Source organism: Jatropha curcas, chromosome 6 (assembly GCF_041381405.1).
Source record: "Jatropha curcas cultivar XTBG-Jc1 chromosome 6, XTBG_Jcur_1.0, whole genome shotgun sequence".
Lineage (NCBI taxonomy): Eukaryota > Viridiplantae > Streptophyta > Magnoliopsida > Malpighiales > Euphorbiaceae > Jatropha > Jatropha curcas.
The window spans coordinates 3,883,140-3,911,015 of NC_143156.1; the positions used below are offsets into that span (position 1 = coordinate 3,883,140).

The 27,876-nt window shown below is 30.6% G+C and overlaps 6 protein-coding genes across 7 annotated transcripts; 4 read left to right on the forward strand and 2 right to left on the reverse strand.

The window, feature by feature from the left end:
• Positions 1–504: 504 nt before the first annotated feature.
• Positions 505–4,662, reverse strand: LOC110009221 (ABC transporter G family member 1). The gene is made up of 8 exons (XM_020678231.3): positions 4,259–4,662; positions 3,379–3,458; positions 2,785–3,249; positions 2,530–2,616; positions 2,210–2,335; positions 1,926–2,117; positions 1,653–1,739; positions 505–1,269 (listed from the first exon to the last, which is right to left on the reverse strand). Exons 1-8 carry the CDS (start codon positions 4,578–4,580, stop codon positions 580–582), a joined length of 2,049 nt encoding a protein of 682 aa, XP_020533890.1. The 5' UTR covers positions 4,581–4,662; the 3' UTR covers positions 505–579.
• A 1,102-nt stretch (positions 4,663–5,764) lies between these two features.
• ABC4 (UbiA prenyltransferase family protein) lies at positions 5,765–9,560 on the forward strand. 2 transcript variants are annotated; one of them, XM_012213764.4, is made up of 12 exons: positions 5,765–5,961; positions 6,056–6,104; positions 6,402–6,657; positions 6,767–6,870; positions 7,571–7,642; positions 7,807–7,945; positions 8,185–8,291; positions 8,391–8,490; positions 8,587–8,625; positions 8,717–8,827; positions 8,929–8,994; positions 9,064–9,560. In XM_012213764.4, exons 2-12 carry the CDS (start codon positions 6,073–6,075, stop codon positions 9,217–9,219), a joined length of 1,182 nt encoding a protein of 393 aa, XP_012069154.1. In that variant the 5' UTR covers positions 5,765–5,961; positions 6,056–6,072; the 3' UTR covers positions 9,220–9,560. The 2 variants fall into 2 exon arrangements, with proteins under 2 accessions (XP_012069154.1, XP_012069152.1); XM_012213762.4 differs by having other exon boundaries at positions 5,766–5,974.
• Positions 9,561–10,073: 513 nt separating this feature from the next.
• LOC105631593 (small ribosomal subunit protein eS6) lies at positions 10,074–12,800 on the forward strand. The gene is made up of 6 exons (XM_012213765.4): positions 10,074–10,225; positions 10,314–10,378; positions 10,458–10,515; positions 10,607–10,715; positions 11,113–11,385; positions 12,256–12,800. Exons 1-6 carry the CDS (start codon positions 10,220–10,222, stop codon positions 12,492–12,494), a joined length of 750 nt encoding a protein of 249 aa, XP_012069155.1. The 5' UTR covers positions 10,074–10,219; the 3' UTR covers positions 12,495–12,800.
• A 2,116-nt stretch (positions 12,801–14,916) lies between these two features.
• LOC105631594 (feruloyl CoA ortho-hydroxylase F6H1-3-like) lies at positions 14,917–16,498 on the forward strand. Its single transcript, XM_037635224.2, has 2 exons — positions 14,917–15,592; positions 15,715–16,498. The coding sequence occupies exons 1-2, from the start codon at positions 15,102–15,104 to the stop codon at positions 16,298–16,300; spliced, it is 1,077 nt and encodes a 358-aa protein (XP_037491152.2). The 5' UTR covers positions 14,917–15,101; the 3' UTR covers positions 16,301–16,498.
• A 4,202-nt stretch (positions 16,499–20,700) lies between these two features.
• LOC105631595 (feruloyl CoA ortho-hydroxylase F6H1-3) lies at positions 20,701–22,083 on the forward strand. The gene is made up of 2 exons (XM_089723015.1): positions 20,701–21,268; positions 21,391–22,083. The coding sequence occupies exons 1-2, from the start codon at positions 20,778–20,780 to the stop codon at positions 21,974–21,976; spliced, it is 1,077 nt and encodes a 358-aa protein (XP_089579141.1). The 5' UTR covers positions 20,701–20,777; the 3' UTR covers positions 21,977–22,083.
• A 3,178-nt stretch (positions 22,084–25,261) lies between these two features.
• On the reverse strand, positions 25,262–26,918 carry LOC105631596 (feruloyl CoA ortho-hydroxylase F6H1-3). Its single transcript, XM_089723020.1, has 2 exons — positions 26,100–26,918; positions 25,262–25,977 (listed from the first exon to the last, which is right to left on the reverse strand). Exons 1-2 carry the CDS (start codon positions 26,588–26,590, stop codon positions 25,392–25,394), a joined length of 1,077 nt encoding a protein of 358 aa, XP_089579146.1. The 5' UTR covers positions 26,591–26,918; the 3' UTR covers positions 25,262–25,391.
• Between the last annotated feature and the right edge of the window lie 958 nt (positions 26,919–27,876).

The window sequence follows — 27,876 nt, forward strand, 5'->3', positions numbered from 1 at the left end:
ATTACTATTTCCTTCCATTTTCTTGGATAAGTATGTGGAAAATCACTATAAAAAACAAAAACAAAATATAATCAATATAAATTCGATGATTAGGATAATTTTCGAAATAATAATTATTATATTTTTTAATTATTCAATGTTGATCTAATTTTAAAAATTGGAGTATTTTTGACATCATATAAAATTTCAAGGTTTTGTATATATATGTAAATCCTCTTAATGTTATACATTTATCCATCGAAAGTGTTCAGATAATATATTTATTCTAATTACGGTTTTCATTTATCACTTTAATTTATTTTCTTTAAAAAGTATTTAAGAAAAAACTTTCTTTAACTATTTTTGAGTTATGCAATCAAATATGTACATAGTTTCAATAGTTTTAAGATATTATTTTTTATTCATTTTACTAAAATTACATTTTTTTTTACCAATAATGAGATAATTGATTCAAAAATTGACTTCGGACCAAATTGAACATTCCATAAAAATTTAGATATCAAATTGAGCATTTATACATTAAAAGAATGCATGAAAACCCTCTCTTTAATCTTTCGTCAAAACGACATTACAACATTGCTATCTAGCATCATCCAGTGGCTTATTATTACCATGTGCATTGGTTAGTTCTTTCTTTGATTGTCTGAAAGAAACAAACTTAATTTCTCTAACTAAAGGCTTAAACTTTTCTATAATCTCAAGAACAAACAACAACAAAACCCTATATACAAAAACCATACCAAACAATATAACAAGATCAATCCATTTAGAATAACCCATTTCAACTTGCCATATCTCCCTCAAAATTTCTTCACCATTTATGTAAGGAGGCCCTCCATGATGATCACTTGGGAATATTAGCCCTTCAAATTCATTTTTGTATAGTCCTTGATATGCATACTTATGGAAGGCAATGTAATACAAAGGGTATTTCCATAATATTCTAGGAAGGTCTCCAGGTAACCGGAAAAATCCACCACTTAGCATCATTAGGCCTTGAATTCCGGCGCCGGTGATTAAACCCATGAGGAAATTTGGAACAATGCTTGCCACAATTAGCATTAGGCCTTCTACTAACATCATACAAGCAAAAAGTGTTAAAGCAAAATAGATGAAGTGTGCACTTTCTTGTTGGAGACCGACAAGATAGTATGTAATTGCTCCTGGAATTATGGATATTAGAAGCAAGTAAGGTGCTGATGCAAGTGTGTTGCTAACAACAAATGCACTTGAATGGTAATGCCCGTTTAATCTTTCCCTTTGAAACACCTACAAAAAGAAGAAATTATTGGCATTTATCATAGGAAATTGATGTGCAAAAAACTATTAACAATAACAAGTCTCAGGTCATGTTTACAACTTTTAGCGTTTTGACGCTATTTTTTATAATATTAAGTGACATAGTGTTGAACTAGTTATTTTAGAGGTTAAAAGTAATATATTATAAAAGGTTAACCCCTATATAACATTTATCTTTTAGCATTATATGAAAAGCTATTAGCTACTAAAACAGCTAACAACTACCAAAATAACTAATTTTATCAAATAGAGCCTCATAATTAAAAAGAAATTGTAGGACGTTGTTATCTATGAGAATAGTTCTTGAGATTTATCTTTTAAATTTGATATAGGAAGTAAAATTGTAAACTAACCTTCATGTCCTCCACAAATGAAGGGAAACCTCCAATGGCCATAATGGTCAACAAGGAAGCAATGAACATAAGCAATGATCCTCTTGCCTAAAATGGCCATATAACAACAATAATCAATTTGCACCACCATGAAAAAACACATACAAAATTGATGCAAATGGAAGATTTTGAAATTTCCTTCTACACTCACAGCATCTTCCCTAACAAGGCTAATTAATAGAATTCTTGGAAAGAAATTAACAAGAAGCATATATAGTGATACTGAATACTCACTTGTATTGAACTATAGCCAGAGCCAATGCTGTAGAAAACTGAGCCCAGGCCTAAACCTAACATGATATAAATAGCCAGACGAAGCCAGTAATAGCCCAGATCACGATACATGTTCACAAAAGACCTTCTCGACAAAACAAGGCACTGCATGATGAAGTTAGAGTGCCTTCCTTCGCTTAATTCTGCTCTCTCCTAAGTAAAATTCAATCTTCTTGAGTTATATTACCTTCAAGTATATTATACTGAACTTAACCTTAATTAATGAGTCTATTAAGGGTACTCACCTGGCTGCATATTTCCCCTATTCGACTTCGAATTTGCTCGCAAGTAACAGATGATTTATAAGATCTGACAAGCAAGTTGATCACTTCCTCTCTGTTTTTCTTTTCACTAAAACCTCGTTCCATGTCCTAGCAACATAAACTAGTTACATTAGTAGGCAAAGAAGCACAACTGGACATTCAAAATGTACTACGATCAGTAACATTAATAAATGTCCAGTAAAGAAATATAGGCAATTGGGATTAATTTCTTACATTTTTCCCACCAAACATGAGAAATTATATATAAAAAATGTAACTTTAACTAATATTTAAGCAAATACCTCGTAGAAATCTGAATTAATCGTTCTTAAATAATGGTCGGATGGATTTTGATGACTTGGGATAGGAAAACCGTTCATTTCAAAAAACTACAAATCATGAAAGAAATATATAATTAAGCATGCTAATATATATGAAACCATTCGATCTTGTTTTGATATAAATGAATTCGAAATAAAAAATTTTACTCGTAAATAATGGAAATTAATTTAATTTTATTAGATTTCATAAAATCTTATAAAATTTATTTATATTACCTTACTTGCTGCAGTTGAGGGCCCAAAATATATTGTTCTTCCAGAAGAGAGAAGGCATAGATTGCGAAAGAATTGAAAGACTTCACTGCCAGGTTGATGGATGGAAGCTATAATTGTCATTCTATGCTGTTTAGCAAGATATGCCAATTTTTTCATTACATAATAGGAAGCTGCACTATCAAGCCCACTTGTTGGTTCATCGAGAAAAAGAAGCTTAGGCCTTGTTAAAATCTCAATACAAATGCTCACTCTTCTTTTTTGACCACCACTAAGGCCTTTGCTGCCCCAACCTCCTATTGTTGTGTCCATGGAGTCTTGTAAACCCATCTCTTTTATAGTTATTTCTGCTCTTTCCTTTTTCTCTGCCATTGACATTGAATTGGGTAGCTGAAGCTGAGCTGAGTAGTACACAGCTTCTCCAACTGTTAGTGTCCATGTTATTACATCATCTTGAGCTACATAAGCCTGTGTTAAGAAGAGAACCAGTTAACACATTAAAATGAGGAAATTAAGCAGTTTGTTTAGGTGGAATCATTAATATATTTAGGCTATTTTGAGTGAATCGTAACGAAACGTAATGCAATGTATACATACCGACGTGCCATAGGCTAAAGGCTGTTTATGGCCATTGATCATAACTTGTCCTATCTGCTTGGTGTTGGAATCCAATCTCCCTGCAGGGAATAGATAATTAATCTGAGTTAGATGCGTCAAAATGGATTGATGTATTGCGTGTATATGACACGAAAAGTAAACTAATGACACGAATATAACACATGTAACTCGTTTAATTAATGGGTTGTATATGAATCAAAAAATTCAATCAAATTTAACTAAAATGAATTGTGTACGAGTCAGAAACACTACATATATAATCCGCATAACCTGTTTAATATATATATATATTTATCATTAAATAAACCAGTTAAACGGATTAAATGAATTGACCTGTGACATGATCCATTTAAACTCGTATTATATATGGGTGATACGTTTATGAGATCAACCCATTTATAACCCATTGTGGTCCCTTTACCTATTTTGACACCCTAATTTCAGTTAAGCTTCGATTCAAAAAATGAATATTAATTTAAATAAAATTAAGTTTTCAGAATGCAGGACTATGTACGTTACAATCTCGTGAACCGTACACTGTCACGAGGCTTCTTCTATCACATTTTTTTGTACCATTTGATTAACTAGAAATTATTTATAATTACATTCATAAAACAACAAAAATATACAGTATAGTTTTCCAGTATTTGTCTGCTAATAAAAAAGCTCAAAGGATAATCATTTTTTCCTTATAAAATATTCGATTCACCAAAGACAAACGAGGGACATTGTGATGATTATATATAAGTGGGAACCTAAATAATAATAATGAAAGTACCAATTGAAATTGCTGAAAGAATCATATTGTAGGTGATGATATGTATATATATATATATATATATATATATATATTTCTTACCAGCCAAAGCATCAAGAAGAGAAGTTTTGCCAGAGCCAGAAGGACCCATGACTGCCAAGATTTCTCCAGGTTGGGCAAATCCTGTTAGACCTTCAAGTATACATTTGCAGCCATGTTTTCTACTTGGAACTGACACCCCAAGATCTTCCCATGTCAGGAAAACATCATTTCTATCATCCCAAAACTTGCTAATACTTGCATGTCCATTTTCCATGTCTAGTGAACACTCTACAGTTTCAGCATCTAGAGACGACATAAGAACATTGTTGTCGTTTTCATGGTGATCCATTTCTAGTCGATAAAAACCAGGAGAAGAAGCCATGAAAAATATTTGATTGTGAGATATATGACTTCGAGAAAGAAAGAGAAACACAGATTTTCAAAAGTGCAGACTCAGTGTATGTTATATAGTATTTATGCAAGGACAACTTACTGTTCAGAGAGAGAGAGAGAGAGAGAGAGAGAGAGAAATTGTAAGCTATTCCCCAGAATCACATGAAGTTTGACCATCAAATATTTTTATTAGCCAATCATCCGTTACATTCCTAATTTTAATTTTAATTTGATCGTTTTAATGACAATTAATTAAATATTAACCAATGACCATTCACATGCACTGCACAACTTTATTCAATTGGCTTGTGATTTTTCTGTTTACTTTATCTATCTGCATAATTATAATTGCAAGAGTTAATTCACTTTTTTTTTTTTTTAAAAAAAAAAAACATATGTTTCAATGTTTCTGTTTTTAATTTTCAATTTTCAATTTTTAATTTATAAGTAAAGTTGATATTAGAATTCAGTCAATTACTGTTAATCCAAGTGTCTATTGTTCATCATCATATTATGAGGCCGAAAAGGCTAGAAAAAAAAAAAAAAAACCAAAAAAACAAAAACAGCCAAAGGATTCAAGAACGACAAAAATGTGGCAATTGCTTGATAGACAATAACATAGCAGAGATCGCTATTTGATTATTGGCCGACGATTATATTATTTGTTAGTGATATTATTTAAGCTTCCAATAATTTTTTACTATGGATGAGAATTACTCGAGAGATTGGTTCACCTTAACACCTCAATTTCAATTCACGCGATTAGAGTGTAGATAATATGATTTTTTTTTTATTTTATTAATATTGATATTCCAGTTAATGTGAGAAGTAAAAAGTCTCATCTATCATATCTCTTTACCATAACTACTTTCGCCAATTTGGTAAGTCAGGAGGAAAAGTATATATGTTGTGTAGCCATAATAATAAAATTAAAATTAAATTAAAATGGGTAACTCACTTTATTCCCTGAATATACCAATTGATCCAAGTATCCAATTCCATCCGTTGAAAACCAATTGGTGAACTCAATGGAGGAGTCCTAAATGGGCTCCGCCATTTTCAACTAAACTTAAGCCCAATCAAATTCAAATCCTACTGGGCTCTGGTGGGCTAAGAGACCCCTCCTACAAACAAGTAGGACCCACCTTGGCAAAATATCCTAATCCCTTTGCTCACATCGTAGCGTCTTGCTGGTGACTCGTACCACTCTCCTTCTCCTCTGTGTCAGCTACAGTGAACCTTTTTTTTGGTTGTTGTCTTAAATTATCACAACTCAGGAAATGTTAAAGCTTTTACAGTTAGTCGGTTACCATCTTACGCCTTCTTGGCTTACAAATAGAGAGTGCTAGAGAGAGGCATAAGCAAGAATAGTAAGCCTTCGTGGTATGTCTATTTTATGCTTCAAGAATTTGATAAAAAAATTGCATTCTGGATTGAAAGTATAAGTTTTTCCTTTCTTTGCAGATCTTAGTAATGCAAATATGGCTGCTGCATTCTGTAACACCAACTTGGGGTATGGTCAAAAGAAACTCCATGGACCTTTTATAAAGCAGAGTTATTTAACATGACAAGAAATGTCCTTCATTCAGTAACACTCTAATAATTGTGTTTGTGTTATAATTTCGCTTCACTTCTGTTAATGAAAATGAAAATTTAATGACAAGTATTGTTTTTGTGGCTAGGTTAGAGCTAAAATGTGTTTAATATTTCTATTGCATGTTTTATTTGGAGATATCAAAACCCATTAACCTTTTAGGATGAGTGGTTCTTTGGCAATTGATTTTGTGGATTACATTTGTTTAATTCTCAGGTCTCATCATGGACTCCTTTTTCTAAATGCTTTTAAAAGATCATCCCAGTTTTGTCATACCCCACAACAAATTTTCGGTAAAAGACAGCTAGAAGTCAAGAGACAAAGACAATGTGGACAGATTTTTTGTGAGAGTACAAGTCACTACACTACTAATGCAAATGAAGGAGGAAAAGAGGAAGATATCGCGAAAGTAACCTTGGTATGGAGGGCAATCAAATTGCCAATTTACTCTGTTGCTTTGGTTCCTCTCACTGTAAGTGATTTAAACTTGAGTTCTACGATTAGTACATGCAGTGATATTTTGTCATATGCTACCTTTAGCAACTTCATATCTTTTAACTCTCTGTGGTTTTTGGAAATAGGTGGGTGGTGCAGCAGCATACTTGCACACAGGCGTGTTTTCAGCTAGACGCTATTTTGTGCTCTTGGCTTCTTCAATCCTTATTATAACTTGGCTCAATTTAAGGTTAGTTATGTTAGAAAACATAAAAGTTAGTACATTAGCTACAGGACAGTAATTTCAAAGATAAGTTGTGTATGGACAAGCTTAACTGAGGATACAAAACTACTCAACTGCTTAATTTTCCTTAACAGATTGAAAACTCCTAGGAATTCATACAATGCTGTTGCGTTTCTATATTAAACCATCTTTGCTTGTAATTGGTGTGGCTTAAAAGTTGCCTTAGGGTGGTATATAATAGCGATGAAAAGTGCCATCCAATTCTCTAGATAATAAACCATCTGAGTATTTGAATTAGGCAATTAGTATAATTTTAGGACCTTAAAAATATCTAGAGAAGAAGCAACCAATTCTTGTTCAGAGAGCTTAAAAAGCACCTTAAGCTAGATGACTCTCAGAATAATTATTTGGTAAAGTTTCTTCAATTTTCTTTTTCATTTGTTTTTTTTTTTTTTTTTTTGTATCTAGATCTCATTCTCGAAGGATCTTGCATGATATTGGCCATTAGTAAATTTCATTTCCCTATCTTAAAAATTGTGGTTTACAGTCCAACATTCCTAAACTGGCTTAACCTTGTAGGCTGCTGCTTCTTTGCTAAATGTAAACAGTATATCTTTGTCAAAATGAAGTATGTTTTTGTGACAGAATTATGTTTAAATTGTTTATTTTTAAGTTTTTAAGTTTCTTATACTTGCTTCTTGGACAGCAACGATGTTTATGATTTCGATACGGGAGCAGATAAGAACAAGAAAGAATCAGTTGTAAACTTGGTTGGCAGGTACGTTGTTTAACCATCTGTTCATGGTAACCGAGTCTTAATCTCTTAACTTTTAGTGATATTTTTTGAAAGAAAGCAGTAAGATTTTGGCTAATTTTAGTTATATTTTTTGAAAGAAAGCAAATAAGATTTGGCTAATTATGCTCTGCTATGGCTGTGGGCAGCCGTTCAGGAACCCTTTTTGCTGCGTACTTATCACTTGCCCTTGGCTTCTTGGGGCTGACACGGACATCTCTTGGGGCAGGCAATGTGCAAGCAATATTATTGCTGGCTTGTGCAGTCATTTGTGGTTATATATATCAGGTACAGAAAGTCTTTATTGTTTTGAGGTACTTAAAGCTAATTTTGATAATATTACTCCCATCTGTTAAAAATTACTGTAGCATCTCATATTTTCGAGTCATCTCAAGTCATATAAGCTGGCGAATCTCAATTGAAACATGGCACGATAATCACATTCTCTTTTAAATATGCCTATTCTTCTAAAAAAAACCTGTGAGGCCATAAATTTTTTTATCTAACTGAGCATTGTGTCTGTGCAGTGCCCGCCTTTTCGGCTAAGTTACCAAGGATTGGGTGAACCCTTGTGCTTTTCAGCATTTGGTCCGTTTGCTACTACAGGATTTTACCTATTGTTGGGCAGTTCAAGGTTGTCTAATTTATTAACCATTGAAGCCTTCAATTGCGTTTCAGATTTTCATTCAAGTTTTATAGCATTACTAATGCTAGTTTCTGTTTGTTTTGACAGTGATATGACCTATCTGCCATTAACAGGCACAATTCTTTCTGTATCACTCCTTGTTGGCCTCACAACATCTTTAATCCTCTTTTGTAGTCACTTTCATCAGGTAGATCTCTCTTTTTTCTTCTCTCTCTCTCTCTCTCTTCTGATTTATTCCTTTAGTATGTCATCTTGATGTGTTCCTATGAACTGATTGCATCAGATAGAAGGTGATAAAGCTGTTGGAAAAATATCCCCTTTGGTGTGTATTATTGACTTAGCCTTATTTGTTTACTTATTGAGTTAAGTTATACCTGATAAACAAGAACCTTGAACTTTTTATTTCTATGCAGGTTAGACTTGGAACAGAAAAAGGTTCTCTTGTAGTGAAAGTAGCAATAGTGGCTCTCTACTCTCTTTTGTCCATTTTCGTTCTAAGCAATGCTCTTCCTTTCACTTGCTTAGTAAGTCCACATAAATTCCTTCCCTCTATAACCATTCTTCTTAATTTGTTCAGCCTGCAATCTCATGATCTGTTCTTTAACTGTATAATCATTTCATGCAGCTTCTATGTGACTTGACAATACCTATGGGAAATCTTGTAGTTAGATATGTTGAAGAAAATCACAAGGTGAGCTTTAATTATTTCATTTCAAATTTGTTTATGACATTTCCTTATTATTGAAATTTACTCCTACAGGATAAAGGGAAGATTTTCATGGCAAAGTATTACTGTGTGAGATTACATGCTTTATTTGGAGCAGCATTAGCAGCAGGACTAGTGGCAGCTAGAATGCTTGCTGAAAGATATCCTTCCAAGGATAATTTATTTGCGAGTATTATCCGATATCCTTGAAGATGAATTAAAGATCGGCTTTTTTGATAAATGAAGTAAAGATCGGCCTGTTTTTGATAACAAGAAGGAATCGGTGATGTAATGCACTTATATTGCAGCCATTGACCATATAATCGGACGCACAAATAGTGTCTTAAGCAACCATTCTTATCTACTGATTTTCAATACTGTTATATAATAGTTTTTTGTCTGTGACAAACATTTTGGGAACATGGTATTGCCCAGGTTTCTGAAAGAAGGTAACTTTAGTTTTTTATTTTTTCTGCTAAGACATTTGCTTCTTGCACCATATGAATCACTTGGTCTCGTTAGAAATGAAACAAAGGCAGCAGTTTACTCGATCTGTTGCTCTAGTGTTCCACTCAACTTATTGAATTCTTCAAAAATTCAAAGGACATACAAATTTAAATGAGCCCATGCCAATTAGAAAGCCTGTGAGACCTTCAAGAATACATTTGCATTTCAACCATGATTTCTACTTCAATTAGAATTAGGAAGCAGAAAGCTAGAGAATGAGTTCAATTTTGTATTTTTCATGGTTAAATTCAATTTATAAAACTTGACTAAATTCATATTTCTTAAGTAATTGGATATGTTAAATTAAAGAGTGTGGTTAATGTAACGGCTAAATTATTTCAAATCAATCATCTCTAGAATCTATAAATATAGAATATTTTGTGTTTGATTTCAATTTTATATTTTTTATAAATATGAAACATTTAAGACTTCTAGTTAATAAAAGGGAGAAAGGATCTCTATCAGGTAAATAGGGTGGAAGATAAGAATATTTTACGTGGGCAACGCAATCCCGAATACACCCAACACCAATGCTAAGACCCGAATCCTGAGATCCGATTAGGAAAGTGTCTGTAAGACTAGCCGACCCGATCCGGCCCAAAATACCTCGACTATAAATTTCAAAACGTAAACCCTAATTGTCTCTCTTACCTTATCTACAGAGCAGAGTGCCACCTCCGGCAAGAGCTAGAGTTATTCAGCAATGAAGGTTTGCGTTTAACATACGCTTTTATTTATCAAAATCTTGTTTCATTTTCATCTTCAAGTGATTTCATAGTAATGTGATCCTTCTACAGTTCAATATCGCAAATCCAACTACTGGATGCCAAAAGAAGCTCGAGATCGATGACGATCAGAAACTGTAACTGTTTTTCTTTTTCCTTTTTAATTTAGAGCGTAATTTTTTAATTTTTAACTGATTGACATTTTTTTGAATTCAGTCGAGCATTTTTTGATAAGAGGATCTCACAGGAGGTCAGTGGAGATGCGTTGGGTGAGGTAATGACACTGATATCAATTTTTCTTTATAATTTGTTTCGATTATTGGAATGTTATTCATTTTTTTACATAAAGTTTTGATTTTGAATAGGAGTTCAAAGGGTATGTTTTCAAAATCATGGGAGGGTGTGACAAACAAGGATTTCCCATGAAGCAGGGAGTTCTCACTCCTGGTCGTGTCCGTTTGTTGCTACACAGAGGTTGGTAGATTGCTTATTTACTGTTTAGTTAAATTGGAAACTGAAAACAATTTAGTGCCCTGTAAAAATCACTTTTAAGTAAGTTTATTTTCATTGTAAAAATCTCATCTTGTAGTATTCTGTTAGTGTTTTATTGTATTGAATAGGTTTGGTAGTTGTTATGATGCTACTCTAGTGATTAACTCCAAAATTACTTGGGAATGACTGTGATTTACTTGTTTGGTTTTGCATAATGGCTTATTCTTTGAGGAAATGTTCTTGTTTTATGATAGCAAACACCATGTAGTTTGGATACTAATTTTTTGGTGCTTAGAATGGGTCTTTAAGGGTCTAGTCAAGCATGTATTTCAATGTAGAGACTTAAAGATATAAATTCTATTTCTGTTTATTTGAACAGGCACCCCATGTTTTCGTGGATATGGAAGACGGAATGGTGAGCGCAGGAGAAAGTCTGTTCGCGGGTGTATTGTTAGTCAGGACCTTTCTGTTTTGAACTTGGTTATAGTGAAGAAGGGTGAAAATGATTTGCCCGGTTTGACTGACACTGAAAAACCTAGGATGAGAGGTCCAAAGAGGGCATCCAAGATCCGGAAGCTTTTTAACCTTTCCAAGGAAGATGATGTCCGCAAATATGTCAACACATACCGTAGAACCTTTACAACAAAATCTGGTAACATTTCTTTGTTAAGATATATATATAATTCTCCAGCCATTGTTTGCATAATATCTGACAATGAGTTAAAAATTGTTAGTCGTTTTGAAGTATTAGGTTGCAAAATGAATGCATATTCATTAAATATGTCATGGAGAATCCTTTTATAGAGTTAACTAAATGTTCGGATTTTTCTTTAAATGCCTCCTCTCATACTTCAGAAAATGTTTAAATTTTTAGGATACATATAATATATGTAATAACTGCCTGGTTAGCAGCTAGCTCCAGTAATAATTGAAAAACAAATCCATTTCTAGCTTCTTACTTGAGTACGCAATCATTTATTGTGCATGTGAAGCATATTTATAATATTCTAGAACTTTCAAACTGAGATGTTTCTTTATACTGCAACAATCTTCAGTTTGATTAATCAGAGTTACATTTACTATGTTTCAGGATTTAAGTTTATCAATTTGTTTCACTTATGAAATTCCACCAACATGTGTCCATTTTAAATTTATCCTTGGATGCATCAGTAACAGTATGATTTGTATTTGAATACTCGGTCGATTAGCCTTGTAAAAATATTGCTTGTGTAATTTGTTGAACTCATTCAAATTAATGGAGCGCCTTTTTCCTCTGTAAACCAGCAAATTGCTGCATAAAAAAGTCTTGCAATTTGGCAGAAAAGAAGTATAAAATGAGTGTTACTTGGTTAATAATGGGGATAGGTGGCTCTTACAGGGTTTGTTTATCCCTTCTTCTCTTTTGTTAATTTTAGATGTTGCAGATAGTTGGGTCCTGCAATGTTGGAAGAAAGGTGATGGTTGTTTGTTGTAACTTACTGAAACGTGAAGTATAATCAATATTCTCTGGTTTGCTTTGCAGGGAAGAAAGTCAGTAAAGCTCCAAAGATACAAAGACTTGTGACTCCATTGACACTTCAGCGGAAACGTGCTAGGATTGCAGACAAAAAGAAGAGAATTGCAAAGGCCAAGGCAGAGGCAGCTGAATATCAGAAACTTCTTGCCACTAGATTGAAGGAACAGCGAGAACGCCGTAGTGAAAGCTTGGCAAAGAAGAGATCAAGGCTCTCTGCTGCTTCTAAGCCATCTGTTGCTGCATAGACAGGTGGTTGAGAGATGTGAAATACTCACCACTAAAGGTTTTTTGATAGTAGTGTCATATTTTTACTAGGTGTTTCCGATAACTCTTTTTCATCCAATGCTGAGAGCTTGTTTTATTATTCTGTACTTGTTATTATCTTGACATTCTAGCTAGCATTACATTCTGAATTATAGTTTGCTGCCATGAGAGTGCTTAGTAAGTATGGGAAATTGATCTTCATGTGCTACTGAATATATGCTTACCTTTTAGCTTGTTTGGAGCATCATGTTTGTGTTCAAGAATGGATAGCAGTTGGCTTGATTTCACTTGTGAATCATTGAGATAATCACTGATTTGAACATTGTGATTAAATATAATTATTCAATTTTTTAAATTGAAACCCTTTGAAGATGTTTCTCAACTGGTATTAGATTATTTTAATAAAATTGTCAGATTTCTGATATAGTAATCAACTGAAAATTTCAAATCTGTGGCGATACATAAATTTCTGATTTGGTACAGAAAAAGCGACAAGTTCTCTAAAATTTGTTTTGAGGAAATAACTTATTTTTCAAAAAAAAATTTTAAAAAAATTTTATTTTCCGTTTTTTGTTTGCAATATTAAAAATTAGTTAAAAGATATTAAAATCTTTAACCTTAAGTCCATAAAAATATGAGGAAAATGTAAAAAAAATGGTAATGAAATTAGTTAAAAGATATTAAAATCTTTAACCTATAAGTCCATAAAAATGAGGAAAATATAAAAAAAATGGTAAATTATGAAAATCGTCAGATCACCGGTGGTGGTGATGAACGGTGGATGATAGTGATTAATGGAGATTCATAAATTAAAAAAATATGAATTATTTTTCTCTCTTGAAAATAGAATATCATTTTTCTCTTTTTATAATGAGAAATCATTTTTCACAAAAGTGACTTAGTTTTGGTAGGAATATATTTTGTTGAATTATTTTTTTAAAGTGCATAAAAAATGGAAAATTCTGAAAATAAAATCCAAAGAACGATAAATTGTGAAAATATTTTTTTTTTGTAGATTATTTTATGGAGACAAATAGAGCTCTACTGATGTAAAGTATAGGGTTTGCTTGTGTGTTTAAGAACTTTTTTTGGCTTTGGGAAAATGACATTTTTGAAAAATATTATCTAAGGGAAATGTTTTAATAGAAAACATTTTTTAAATAACTCATTTTCCATTTTATTGTTATATCGAAAATTAGTTGTAATTTAATAATCTTCCTTTGTAAATTTTTTAAAATAGCTCATTTTCCATCTGTAGATTCAATGTTATATTAATATTTCATCAATCTCCCATTGAATTTTGATTAAATAGATATTATTAAAAATCAGACTGAAACTATTTATTCTGATTAAATTTGGATACAACTAGGTTTTAAGTGTTCTTAGTACTGAGAAAAAAGGATGATTGCGGCGTCAAAGAAGAAGATGGTGACCCAACACAAGATATGCTTGGCGCAGCCACCGAACTGGTTCCTGCGGATAAAGACGAGATACATGGATCACGTGTGGAAAATAAAAGTTTATGCTTTAATCAGAAAGTAGAAATTTTCAAATATATATTTTTTAATCATTCTTTAATCTTTATCTTCTTTTTTTTCTTAATCATGTTATATTCAAAAGTGGCGTTCTATTATGCGAGTAAAAGAGCGACCCGGGTTTGAATTTGAGGATAGCCCCCAGTTTTGTGCCCTTACACTTCCCTCGTTATCTATTTATGAATGTTAAATTATTTGTTATTACTGTTTAAATTGTTATTCCAAAAAATATTTTCATCAAATAACTAAATGACATTTTTTCAATTAAATAGAATACTATTTATTTTTTTAGAAGAGAAAATTACTTATTTTAACACTATTTAAATGATGCTCTTTATTATTTTTATTACTATATTTTATGTATAGCATTTCGCATTTGCTCAACAATAATTTTTAAGATAATGTTTAATGATTACACTCTTTTAATTGTTTATGAAATGTTACTCTGCACAACGTTTTATCTGGACATAAAATATTAAGAAGCACATTCTCAAGTTCTATTAGCCATAGATAGTATAAATTTTATATATATATTTGAGATGAAAAATGGGTTAATATTTAGATGCAAATAAAAAATAAATTGGAGATATTTATTTACTTAATTTGTTGTTAACGATTTACAAAACTATGATAAAATAGTAATAACAAATTATTATTTTGGCCATAATATTAACATGCGAAAATTATATTCATTATAAATATCCCAAACTCAGTCAAACAATTAGTGGTGCACTGAGGGATTTAAAATAAGAAAGCAGTTGGTCTTATAAAAAATTGGTCCTAATTAGACAAAACTTGGAAGAAGGTAGGCAAGTGAACAAAATGGGTAGGTAAGGTACTTATTTTAAATTTTTTTATTGTAAAGAAATACCATAGCAGTCCACATTTGTTTTAATCATCAATGAAGAGAAGCTATAAATAGCAATAGATAATACTTTGATTCTCACCAGTACCACCTCTACCATTTTCATTTTCTTCTTACTTCAAATACTAATATTAAGAGCTATTATTCTCCCTCAATCAATTACTTTCTTTTAACTAGTTGAAGAAGAAATGGCTCCAACAATGTCCACTGATTCCTTTGATCTGACTGATTTTGTGATTAACAAAGGAAATGGAGTGAAGGGTCTTTCAGATTTGGGTCTCAAAAGCCTTCCAAAGCAATATATTCAACCACAAGAAGCGTTGATTAATATCATACCTCATGAATCAATTCCTGTTATTGACATGTCCAATTGGGATACTAACCCTAAAGTTGCTGAGTCCATTTGTGATGCTGCAGAGAAGTATGGGTTCTTCCAATTGGTTAACCATGGAGTCCCACTTGAGGTTCTTGATGGTGTTAAGGATGCGACACATCGTTTCTTTGGGCTACCAGCGGAAGTTAAGAGGAATTACTCTAAGGAGCTTTCATCTACTAATAATGTCAGGTTTGGTACAAGCTTTAGTCCCGATGCTGAGAAGGCACTTGAATGGAAAGATTATCTTAGCCTTTTTTATGTCTCTGAAGATGAAGCTTCTGCTTTGTGGCCTTCTGCTTGCAAGTAATTATTTTTAAACTCAACTGAACACTGCTTTATTTATTTATTCTTCTTTTCTTGAGTCAGCTTATGCTTCGAACAAAATTAATAACAAACTAATACTAATTGTTGATTTTCTGGTATAGGGATGAATGCTTGGAATACATGAAAAGATCAGAAATTCTCTGCAAGAAGCTAATGGGTGCTCTAATGGAAAGACTGAACGTGAAAGAAACAGACGAAAAGAAAGAATCTTTACTAATGGGTTCGAAAAGAATTAACCTAAACTACTATCCAAGATGTCCAAATCCTAATCTCACAATAGGCGTAGGTCGCCATTCCGATGTCTCTGCACTGACTTTTCTTCTGCAAGACGAAATCGGAGGGCTTTTCGTTAGAGTAAACGAAGGAAAAGGAGAAGAAGATGGATGGGTTCATGTTCCTCCTATTGAAGGCTCACTTGTTATCAATGTAGGAGATGCTCTGCAGATATTAAGCAACGGTCGATATAAGAGTATAGAGCACTGTGTGATTGCTAGTGGAAGCAAGAACAGAATTTCTATTCCTATCTTTGTTAATCCAAAACCAAGTGATGTGATTGGTCCTTTGCCTGAAGTTCTTGCAAGTGGAGAGAAGCCTAAATATAAAAACATCCTGTATTCTGATTATGTCAAGCATTTCTTCAGGAAAGCTCATGATGGCAAGAAGACAGTCGGATTTGCTGAAATATGATAAAATTTTCATACTATTATTATATGCTGTAGTAACCCAAACAATTTGATTTTTTTTTTTTTTTTTTTTTTGTTATTAATGTCTTTTATCAGTGAATTTTATTTGTATCTTTTTTTTTTTTTTCTTTCCTCCATGTTCTGGAACTGTGTATTACTGAACAAATTAAGAGATATATAAAGAAAATTCAACATTATAATATTTATTTCTGTAAAGATAATTTATTTCTTAGCTAACTTACTAATAAGAATTTTTTTTTTTATTTTTCATAAATAAATAAACTACTTCTATTCAAGAATATGTAGTTTAGTTTAGTTTAGTTGCTAAACTTGTTTCAATAATTAAAATAATATCGGCTTAGATTATAATTACAAAAGAAATTCAAAGGAAAAAATTCAAAATAAAAATCTAACAAACTCAAAGTGGAAGAAATAGAGAAAGAAGAAATTTACATAATATTCAAAGGATAAATATTTTTCCAAATAATAATAATAATAATAATAATTCAGAGGAATATATAGTTGACTGTGGTCGTACATTTATGCAACTTTTCCGAGGCGGCTCATAAGGCCAACCCATGGGTCGATTTCACGAATTGATCGTCTCTAATAAATTGATAATCAGGACTTAGTTATTACTAAGAACGACTAATTAACTTATTTTGACTAATTAACTTATTTATCTCAGAAAATACTGTTAATGATATGCTCTAATTGATTTCATAATTTAACCCATGATTATTCTTTATTAATATCCTACTAAAAAAATTATACGTGCAAAATTTGGTTACAAGAGTAAATTATTTAATTGAGTAACACCTAATTAAGTAAGATTTGAAGATCCATAATGAATCAATAGAGTTACTTAAATTGAATGAATTAATTTAAAAGTTACAAATAGTATTTTCAATGTAAGATCGGATTAATGCAAGTGTTAATATAACTATTTAATTTTTTTTTTTTTATACTTGCACGAGATCCAGGCTCATGTACATTTTAACAGTCCACAAATTTGATTAATTTTTACTCGCTAGGAGGTAATAACGATCCACCATGCAAGTGCTTTTTGCCACAAAGCTACCTTAATTCAAGCTAATATAACTTTATAATTTTAAAATTAAATTATCCTTCACTAATTATCAATGGAAATCTATTTGCGCTAAATGCTGAATTTCTAAGAGAAAATAATATAAGAATATTTATTTAATAAGTAAATTGATCGAACCAAATTAAATTAGCTACTGATTGATATGAAAAGTTTCAAAATATAACTAATTGAGAATTCTATTAGCTATCAACGCTGCTGATTAAAAAGTTTATATCAAACATCTATAACTTAACTGTTTAATATGAATGATTTATTAGTTACATGAATCAGTTGAATAAAATAATAGTTTAATTATATGAGCCAAATTAATAAGACATAAGATGGAATTTGGAATTTTTTTTTTTTTTTGAAAAAAAAATCAGATAAATTTGAAAATATTTCAAAGTTTTTTATTTTGTCGATATTTATTAAAAGATTAGGTAGAAATTAATTGTTTTCCATATCTTCTAATAAGTGATGTTAGAGCTAGAATGAAATTTTAGTATTTTTTTTTAATATAAAAAATGTTTATGCATGACAATATTGCTTTTGAATTTTAAAGTCTTATTGTATCAATAGTGAAGTAATTCAATATTATATCTGTCTTGTAAAATAATAAAAAAAAGTTCAAAATCTTATTTGTTCATCAATTAAAGTGTTTTTTTTATTCATTTTATCTTATTTATTCACAATATTAATTTCAATTGGATAAATGATACTCCCTATCTTTATGTAAAGAATAACTGGATATTTGTTCCATTTTATAGATAATCTATCCATAAACAATATTAATTGATCTGTTAATTGAGGGAGAGCCAATTCATACAATGAGATTCAAACTGAAGCATTAATTATGCGATTTACAACCAAAAATGGAGGGAAGGAGTGAGATAATGCATTAAACTCTGAAAAATTTTCAAATATATGTGCGCAAATGTAATGAAAATGTGGAGCCAAAATTTTTATTATTCTCACTATTTCTTCAACTTCTACAATATGCCCATATGTAAATTTAAAACAAGACACAAATGTGTAATTGCATTCACAAGCTTTTCAAAAAAAGGTTAATAGAAGGAAAGCAACAATAATTGTTGTAACATGAATCCATCATTTTCATTTTATCTTAATGACATTCCAATCAATTCGCCAAATATTCTCAAGATATGGCCACAACTTTCTAACCGCTAAATTTAAACTCTTTATTGATGAAGAACAAAGCATTGTGGTTGTTCTTGAAATTAGTTAATCCCAAAATATTGTTGCACGAAAACATATACTTTATGATGTAAAAAATTATAGGAGCACCATACTTTTTACTAAGTTACAACAAGATAACCTAAATGTGTAATTATGAAAAAGTTGTGGCCACATTTAGTATATTTTTTAAAGTCAATTTATATATGTATGTATCGCCCCACATTTTATTTGAAGAACATGAGTATAAATTTTTATCAATGCTCAGTTAAATTATAAAATTACATTAAGTTAGTCGGAATTAACGAAATTCATGTACATATTTACAAGGGGTAATATTAACATAAAATGATCTTTTAATACAAGGGTGTAACCTTCTAATTGTGCATCCATATTATAGAAAATTACACAACTTGTCACTTATATTTGTGCTCACATTCATAAAAGTACATTGTTAAAATTGAGTACACTTTAAAAGTACACAGAAAATAGTAATTTAGTCATACTATGAAAACACAAGTACAATAAATATCATTCCTTTTTTGTCTATCACTTTTCTTATTCAGTGAGCAATTTTCACATGGATAAAAGAGCTCACATATAATGGTATTTTGAACTTTTTCATAGGGCATCATTTTCAAAGTTTAGATGTAAAGTAAAATCATTATATATATATATAAAGGAAAATCGTTGATTTTTGTTGAGGGTTGACAAGACACTTCCTTTGAAAAGAGAGAGACTTTTTAAGATTTGAGTATTTAATTAACTAATTTGAGGAAAGTGAGGAAAAAATTGTAGGTTTTTGAAGAAAAAATATGTTGCTCTTTTAAAATTCTCTCTAATTTATGAGACAGTTTTTAATACAATGACTTTTAGTATTATTTCTTATTAATTCTTTATGAGTTTGATAAGCATTGCATCCTTTCAAGTATTTCATGATGTATGTTTTGAATTTGATAGGATAGTCTTTCAATAACATATATAGATTGGCTACGAAAGTTCTAAGCATTGTTAGATAGTTCATTGGAGTCTCCAAATCAAAATCTAGGTATTTTAAATGAGTTTCTTAACATTTTTTTCAGTTATTTGATTATTGCCTACATAGTTGTTCTCAAACATTGATCAATCCTATAAATAGAAGCACTCATTATATATTTTGTACTTAACTAATTATTAAGTCAACTTTTTTATTTAAAATAACCATATTGGTCTTAAATTGTGCATTCTTAAAAGTTAAAACCATTTCACCTTCTAAATGATGATTTGTTCATAAATTAGCCTAAAATAATATTTCATAAAAAAATCAGAACAAATACATATAAATGGACAAAAAAATGTATTACTAAAAAATATATAAGAAATGAATTGAAATAAATAAAGTAATAGCTTTTAACCTTTTATCTAATTTTGATTTTCTAAATTTATTACTTATATTTCTTACTTATCCTTCATAATTTTTTCAAATTTATTTATTCTACGCTTAAATAATTACTCCAAGAATATATAAGTCCTTATTAATTTTTCCATCAGTATTTTCTCTACTTCAACTGGCCATATATAAAAACTAGATTCTTTTTCTTTTTAGATTTATTGCATGAATCCGTCATTCTTTAGTTAGAATAAAAATTTTCATTTTTACACGATACATTTGAATCATACTATCTATACATTGTATACATTTTAATTTTTAACAGTTTATTCAATATATATATTTTACATGTCAAAAATATTTACATTACATCGCAGGGTTAACCGCATAGTTTTTATGTAAAAGAAACACCAAACTCAGTAAGTTTTTCTGCAAGAAGAGATCAAGGGAGTAGGAAGGAAGAATTCTTATAAGCTAAATTCGATGTATCAGATAGACTTTGACTAGTCAACTATAGATTGCTGGTCTTAAACACGTACAAATGCAATTAATTCAAAAATTAGAAAAAAAAAGAGGTAAAATTTGAAGAGGGCAGGAAATTGCACGTATAGTGGGTTGGTGAGACAAGCCTAATTAAATAAAAAGATAGATAAAATAAATAAACAACTAAAACAGAAATTCACATGTGTTTTAATCAACGAAGAGAAGCTATAAATAGCAATGGATAATACACTGATTGTCACCGCCTCTACCATTTTCATTCTCTTCTTCCTTCAAATACTAATATTAAGAGCTATTATTCTCACTTACATTCATTTAGTTGAAGTAAAAATGGCCCCAACAATGTCTACTGACTCCTTTAATCTTACTGATTTTGTGATTAACAAAGGAAATGGAGTGAAGGGTCTTTCAGATTTGGGTCTCAAAAGCCTTCCAAAGCAATATATTCAACCCCAAGAAGCGTTGATTAATATTATACCTCATGAATCAATTCCTGTTATTGACATGTCCAATTGGGATAGTGACCCTAAAGTTGCTGAGTCCATTTGTGATGCTGCAGAGAAGTATGGGTTCTTCCAATTGGTTAACCATGGAGTCCCACTTGAGGTTCTTGATGGTGTTAAGGATGCGACACATCGTTTCTTTGGGTTACCAGCTGAAGTTAAGAGGAATTACTCCAAGGAGCTTTCTTCTACTAATAATGTCAGGTTTGGTACAAGCTTTAGCCCTGATGCTGAGAAAGCACTTGAATGGAAAGATTATCTTAGCCTTTTTTATGTCTCTGAAGATGAAGCTTCTGCTTTGTGGCCTTCTGCTTGCAAGTAATTATTTTTAAACTCAACTGAACTCTGCTTTATTTATTTATTCTTCTTTTCTTGAGTCAGCTTATGCTTCGAACAAATTTACTAACAAACTAATACTAATTGTTGATTTTCTGGTACAGGGATGAATGCTTGGAATACATGAAAAGATCAGAAATCCTCTGCAAGAAGCTAATGGGTGCTTTAATGGAGAGATTGAACGTGAAAGAAATAGACGAAAAGAAAGAATCTTTACTAATGGGTTCGAAAAGAATTAACCTAAACTACTATCCAAGATGTCCAAATCCTAATCTCACAATAGGCGTAGGTCGCCATTCTGATGTCTCTGCCCTGACTTTTCTTCTGCAAGACGAAATCGGGGGGCTTTACGTTAGAGTAAACGAAGGAAAAGGAGAAGAAGATGGATGGGTTCATGTTCCTCCTATTGAAGGCTCACTTGTTATCAATGTAGGAGATGCACTGCAGATATTAAGCAACGGTCGATATAAGAGTATAGAGCACTGTGTGATTGCTAGCGGAAGCAAAAACAGAATCTCAATTCCGATTTTTGTTAATCCAAAGCCGAGTGATGTGATCGGTCCTTTGCCTGAAGTTCTTGCAAGTGGAGAGAAGCCTAAATACAAAAACATCCTTTATTCTGATTATGTCAAACATTTCTTCAGGAAAGCTCACGATGGCAAGAAGACCGTTGGATTTGCTGAGATATGATCATCTGTGGTGTAATAATTCAATTGAATTTCATTATTCTTCATTAAACAAACCAAAAGATGTAACAAATACACAATTATCTACTTAATTTAAATCTTCCTTTTCAATTTTATTTTGTCAGTTTGATAGTTTAATATACTGCATACAGAAATTAAGCAGGAACCCGTGATTTATTTATATCGTTTTAATTAAAATTACTAAAAAAAATTATATTAATATTATTATTAAATTAATACTGACTTATAAATTATAATAAGTAATTTTTACATAAACAAATTAATACTCGTAATAAAAAATTTTATTAATATTTTAAAAGTGATGATATTTGAAAAACAGTTATTGTTAATATCAGAGCAGAAAAATCTTTTTGGACGGAATTATTCACTCATTCCTTTTCTTGTGTTGTTTATTTTGAATATATTAAAACATTTAGGAGGAAAAAAGATTGAACCTGCAATTTGGAAAATGTTGGCTTCACCTTGTAATAATGAACCCGCAATTCTTCTTCTATATTTTATCCTCCTTTGTCCCTCTCTCTCTACATCTCTTTTCTTTCCATTAAAGATTTTCCTTTTCTTTCTTTGTTTCTTTTTCTATAAATTAGCAAGTAGTTCTTATCTGAATTCCTTAAATCGAAATTCTTTATCGTAAATCGATTTATGATCAATGTTTTATTTGGGTCCAATCTCATTCTTTGTTTTTGATTGCCAAGACACTAAAGGAAAATTAAAGAAAAATATTCTGCATTAATAATATTTGTTCTGAAAATTTCACTATCTAATTTAATATTATAATATTATCTTCGGTTATCTTTTTTACTTTTTAATGTTAATATTAATAGATATAATATTTATTTTATTAACTGACTAATTATATATACGAGTATATAAGCGTATTTAATTAGAATTAATAATAATTTGCTTTCTTTTTCATTCTCTGTTCTCTTCCACCTCTCTCAAGATTTGGATGGATTTCTCTCTCTAACTGTTATGACGTTTTAGGATTTAGAAAATTTGGGGTTAATAATGGGTTCATGAGCATTACTCGATTCTGAAGGAAATTTTCTTTTATATCTCAGCTAAGGATGACCTTCTATAACAAAGCCGGAATCCATTTTCCGGCAAACTAACTTCTATTTCAACATTGTTCCTTTTCCTTTGAAGCTGAACCTCTTTCTTTTTTTAAATATTTTCCTAGCGTGAAACGACGAGGATTAAACTAGGGTTGAATGAGCTTTTTTTAGTCTACATGAATATATGATTTGCCACTCCCATTTGATGCTGTGGGCTCACTTATGAGAGATTACGGGCACATCAACATAAAATTGACTGAAGACAGACAAAGGATAAGGTTGATATGTAAAATTAAGTGTCTGTTTTGGCACAATTAGCTGATTTAGTAGTTATTTGTTAGCTGTTTTAATTGCGTTTAGCTATTAACTGTTTAAGTAGCGTTTCATAAAATGCTAAAAAGATACACATTACATAAGTTAACTTTTTATAAAATGTTACCTTAATCTTTAAAAGTTAATTTAAAAGTTATGTCACTGAAGACTATAAACAATAATATTTAGTATTTTAATCGCTAAAAACTAATTAAAAAGCTATTGTGAAACACCGCCTAAAATTTCCAATAAGTGGTAGAATTACTTGTACTTGTATCTTGAGTTCATCTTTCATTTTGTATTTTTAATTTTGTACAACATCTTATGTTAAACTCTTATCACACAGCTAAAGACAATCGTGTGAAGACACACATGTTAGATACCTATAAATAATTTATTTAAGGTTGAGTGGTCGATTGTTTGGTGATGACACGTATTATATTTATTTCCTAATCTGACCAATCTGCTTAGTCGTGGATTATGCCTACCCACTCAATTCATGTGTTAGCTGCTTAATTAAGTTTGTTTTAGTGCATACTTAACATCAAATTTTAGTTAGGTGAATGCTTTCCTTTCCATTAATAGCCATATGCTAATTAGGGTAATCAAGTCGTTTTAAGTTTTTATATATTGAACATATTTAAATAAAAAAATATTTGAAAGATGTGCTTTTGGAATCAATACTATTAACTAATTATATTTTTTATTTTATAAAAAATTAGGCCAAATCCATTATTTAATTGACCTAAGATTTTAGTGTTATGTCAGCTAAGTCAAGGTGTGATTAGTTTAAAATGTGAAAATAATATTATAATGTACAAGACAATTATAAATTTATAATAAGATACAAGAACAGTTAGTGAATGTAACAAATTTCCAAGAAATTTCTAGCTAGCCATAATTAAGTGATATTCAAGATTTTAATTATATTTTGCAATTTTTTGATTAATTAGAATAATTGGTCAATTTCAGTTTGATGAAGACTAATGATGCCACTAATTGGACCTAATTTTACTGCTTCTAGTCGTTTTAACCATTCTTGCTTAACTTTTAACTTTGACTTTCATATTTGTTTCTTCCTCCATATGTTGTGTTTAACTTACTTGAATAATATTTAACGGACATTTGGTTTAGTTGTTTCATATAGTTAACATTTAATTTGTGTCAAATAATTTGATTAAACATGTTTAGTAAAAATTTCAATTAGAAATTAATAGATCATGGGTTATATATATATATGATCAAATCTTACTTAATTAGGTGTTAGTCAAATAATTTACTCTCGTAACCAATTTTTGCACGTATAATTTTTTTAGTAGAATATTAATAAAGAATAATCATGGGTTAAATTATGAAATCAATTAGAGCATATCATTAACAGTATTTTCTGAGATAAATAAGTTAATTAGTCAAAATAAGTTAATTAGTCGTTCTTGGTAATAACTAAGTCCTTATTAGAGACGATCAATTCGTGAAATCGACCCATGGGTTGGCCTTATGAGCCGCCTCGGAAAAGTTGCATAAATGTAGGACCACAGTCAACTATATATTCCTTTGAATTATTATTATTTTTATTTGGAAAAATATTTATCCTTTGAATATTATGTAAATTTCTTCTCTCTCTATTTCTTCCACCTTGAGTTTGTTAGATTTTTTTCCCTTTTAATTTCCTTTTTAATTGTAATCTAAGCCGATATGATTTTAATTATTGAAACAAGTTTAGCAACTACACTACATATTCTTGAATAGAAGCAGTTTATTTATTTATGAAAAATAAAAAAAAAAATTCTTATTAGTAAGTTAGCTAAGAAATAAATTATCTTTACAGAAATAAATATTATAATGTTGAATTTTCTTTATATATCTCTTAATTTATTCAGTAATACACAGTTCCAGTACATGGAGGAAAGAAAAAAAAAAAAAAAAAGAGACAAATAAAATTCACTGATAAAAGACATTAATAACAAAAAAAAAAAAAAAAATCAAATCGTTTGGGTTACTACAGCATATAATAATAGTATGAAGAATTTATCATATTTCAGCAAATCCGACGGTCTTCTTGCCATCATGAGCTTTCCTGAAGAAATGCTTGACATAATCAGAATAAAGGATGTTTTTATATTTAGGCTTCTCTCCACTTGCAAGAACTTCGGGCAAAGGACCAATCACATCACTTGGCTTTGGATTAACAAAGATAGGAATAGAAATTCTGTTCTTGCTTCCACTAGCAATTACACAGTGCTCTATACTCTTATATCGACCGTTGCTTAATATCTGCAGTGCATCTCCTACATTGATAACGAGTGAGCCTTCAATAGGAGGAACATGAACCCATCCATCTTCTTCTCCTTTTCCTTCGTTTACTCTAACGTAAAGCCCTCCGATTTCGTCTTGCAGAAGAAAAGTCAGTGCAGAGACATCAGAATGGCGACCTACGCCTATTGTGAGGTTCGGATTTGGACATCTTGGATAGTAGTTTAGGTTAATTCTTTTCGAACCCATTAGTAAAGATTCTTTCTTTTCATCTATTTCTTTCACGTTCAATCTCTCCATTAAAACACCCATTAGCTTCTTGCAGAGGATTTCTGATCTTTTCATGTATTCCAAGCATTCATCCCTATACCAGAAAATCAACAATTAGTATTAGTTTGTTAGTAATTTTGTTCGAAGCATAAGCTGACTCAAGAAAAGAAGAATAAATAAATAAAGCAGAGTTCAGTTGAGTTTAAAAATAATTACTTGCAAGCAGAAGGCCACAAAGCAGAAGCTTCATCTTCAGAGACATAAAAAAGGCTAAGATAATCTTTCCATTCAAGTGCCTTCTCAGCATCAGGACTAAAGCTTGTACCGAACCTGACATTATTAGTAGATGAAAGCTCCTTAGAGTAATTCCTCTTAACTTCAGCTGGTAGCCCAAAGAAACGATGTGTCGCATCCTTAACACCGTCAAGAACCTCAAGTGGGACTCCATGGTTAACCAATTGGAAGAACCCATACTTCTCTGCAGCATCACAAATGGACTCAGCAACTTTAGGGTCACTATCCCAATTGGACATGTCAATAACAGGAATTGATTCATGAGGTATGATATTAATCAACGCTTCTTGGGGTTGAATATATTGCTTCGGAAGGCTTTTGAGACCCAAATCTGAAAGACCCTTCACTCCATTTCCTTTGTTAATCACAAAATCAGTCAGATCAAAGGAATCAGTGGACATTGTTGGAGCCATTTCTTCTTCAACTAGTTAAAAGAAAGTAATTGATTGAGGGAGAATAATAGCTCTTAATATTAGTATATGAAGTAAGAAGAAAATGAAAATGGTAGAGGTGGTACCGGTGACAATCAAAGTATTATCCATTGCTATTTATAGCTTCTCTTCCTTGATGATTAAAACAAATGTGGACTGCTATGGTATTTCTTTACAATTTTTCTTTTGTTAACTATAATAAAAAAATTAAAATAAGTAACTTACCTACCCATTTTGTTCACTTGCCTACCTTCTTCCAAGTTTAGTCTAATTAGGACCAATTTTTTATAAGACCAACTGCTTTCTTATTTTAAATCCCTCAGTGCACCACTAATTGTTTGACTGAGTTTGGGATATTTATAATGAATATGATTTTGGCATGTTAATGTTATGGCCAAAATAATAATTTGTTATTACTATTTTATCATAGTTTTGTAAATTGTTAACAACAAATTAAATAAATAAATATCTCCAATTTATTTTTTATTTGCATCTAAATATTAACCCATTTTTTATCTCAAAAAAAAAAAAAAAAAATATATATATATATATACCGTTAGATTAAAAGAAAAGATTTACAATTTATTCCATCTATGGTTTCTTAACATTTCATGTCCAAATAAAACATTACGCAGAGCAACGTTTTATTAACAATTAAAAGAGTGTAATCATTAAGCATTATCTTAAAAATTATTGTTGAGCAAATGCCAAATGCTATACATAAAATATAGTAATAAAAATAATAAAGAGCATCATTTAAATAGTGTTAAAATAAGTACTTTTTTTCCTCTTCTTCGTTTCTTTGTACCTAATTTTTTTTACATCATTCCTCTCTTATTTCTTCTTCTTTTTCAGTTTCTTTTTTCTTGTTCTCCTTCATCTTCTTTTTTCATTTTCATGTCCTTCATTTTTTGTTTTCTCTCTCTTTTTTAAGTTCTTTATTCTTCCTAAAGTCTCTTCTTTTGTTTTTATTTTTTTTTAGTTTTAATTAATTTTTCTCGTATTAGCTTAAGCTCCATTTGTTTCCGTAAAATAACTTGCTGGAAAACATTTTCATGAAAAACATTTTGCTTGAAAAATATTTTTCAAATGACTTACTTTATGTTGTTTGGTTGTAATATTGAAAATTAGTTAAAAATATTAAAGTTTTTATCTCATAATACCATAAAAAATATTAATAATAATAAAAATTTTATAATTTAAAAATTTTATTGTTAAATATGAAAAGAATGCAAATATATATATATATATATATATATCACCATATT

Coding starts and splice junctions, on each gene's coding strand:
- ABC4 (XM_012213764.4), top strand. CDS start 6,073: ATGGCTGCTGCATTCTGTAACACCAACTTGGG. Junction 6,871..7,570: donor ATAACTTGGCTCAATTTAAG/GTTAGTTATGTT, acceptor CTTCTTGGACAG/CAACGATGTTTATGATTTCG. Junction 8,995..9,063: donor ATGTTGAAGAAAATCACAAG/GTGAGCTTTAAT, acceptor TTACTCCTACAG/GATAAAGGGAAGATTTTCAT.
- LOC105631593 (XM_012213765.4), top strand. Junction 10,716..11,112: donor CCGTTTGTTGCTACACAGAG/GTTGGTAGATTG, acceptor TTATTTGAACAG/GCACCCCATGTTTTCGTGGA. Junction 11,386..12,255: donor AACCTTTACAACAAAATCTG/GTAACATTTCTT, acceptor TTTGCTTTGCAG/GGAAGAAAGTCAGTAAAGCT.
- LOC110009221 (XM_020678231.3), bottom strand. CDS start 4,580: ATGGCTTCTTCTCCTGGTTTTTATCGACTAGAAATGGATCACCATGAA. Junction 3,459..4,258: donor TCTTCTTGATGCTTTGGCTG/GTAAGAAATATA, acceptor TATTCCCTGCAG/GGAGATTGGATTCCAACACC. Junction 2,336..2,529: donor TTAATTCAGATTTCTACGAG/GTATTTGCTTAA, acceptor TTATGTTGCTAG/GACATGGAACGAGGTTTTAG.
- LOC105631596 (XM_089723020.1), bottom strand. CDS start 26,590: ATGGCTCCAACAATGTCCACTGATTCCTTTGATCTGACTGATTTTGTG. Junction 25,978..26,099: donor TTGTGGCCTTCTGCTTGCAA/GTAATTATTTTT, acceptor TTTCTGGTATAG/GGATGAATGCTTGGAATACA.
- LOC105631594 (XM_037635224.2), top strand. CDS start 15,102: ATGGCTCCAACAATGTCCACTGATTCCTTTGATCTGACTGATTTTGTG. Junction 15,593..15,714: donor TTGTGGCCTTCTGCTTGCAA/GTAATTATTTTT, acceptor TTTCTGGTATAG/GGATGAATGCTTGGAATACA.
- LOC105631595 (XM_089723015.1), top strand. CDS start 20,778: ATGGCCCCAACAATGTCTACTGACTCCTTTAATCTTACTGATTTTGTG. Junction 21,269..21,390: donor TTGTGGCCTTCTGCTTGCAA/GTAATTATTTTT, acceptor TTTCTGGTACAG/GGATGAATGCTTGGAATACA.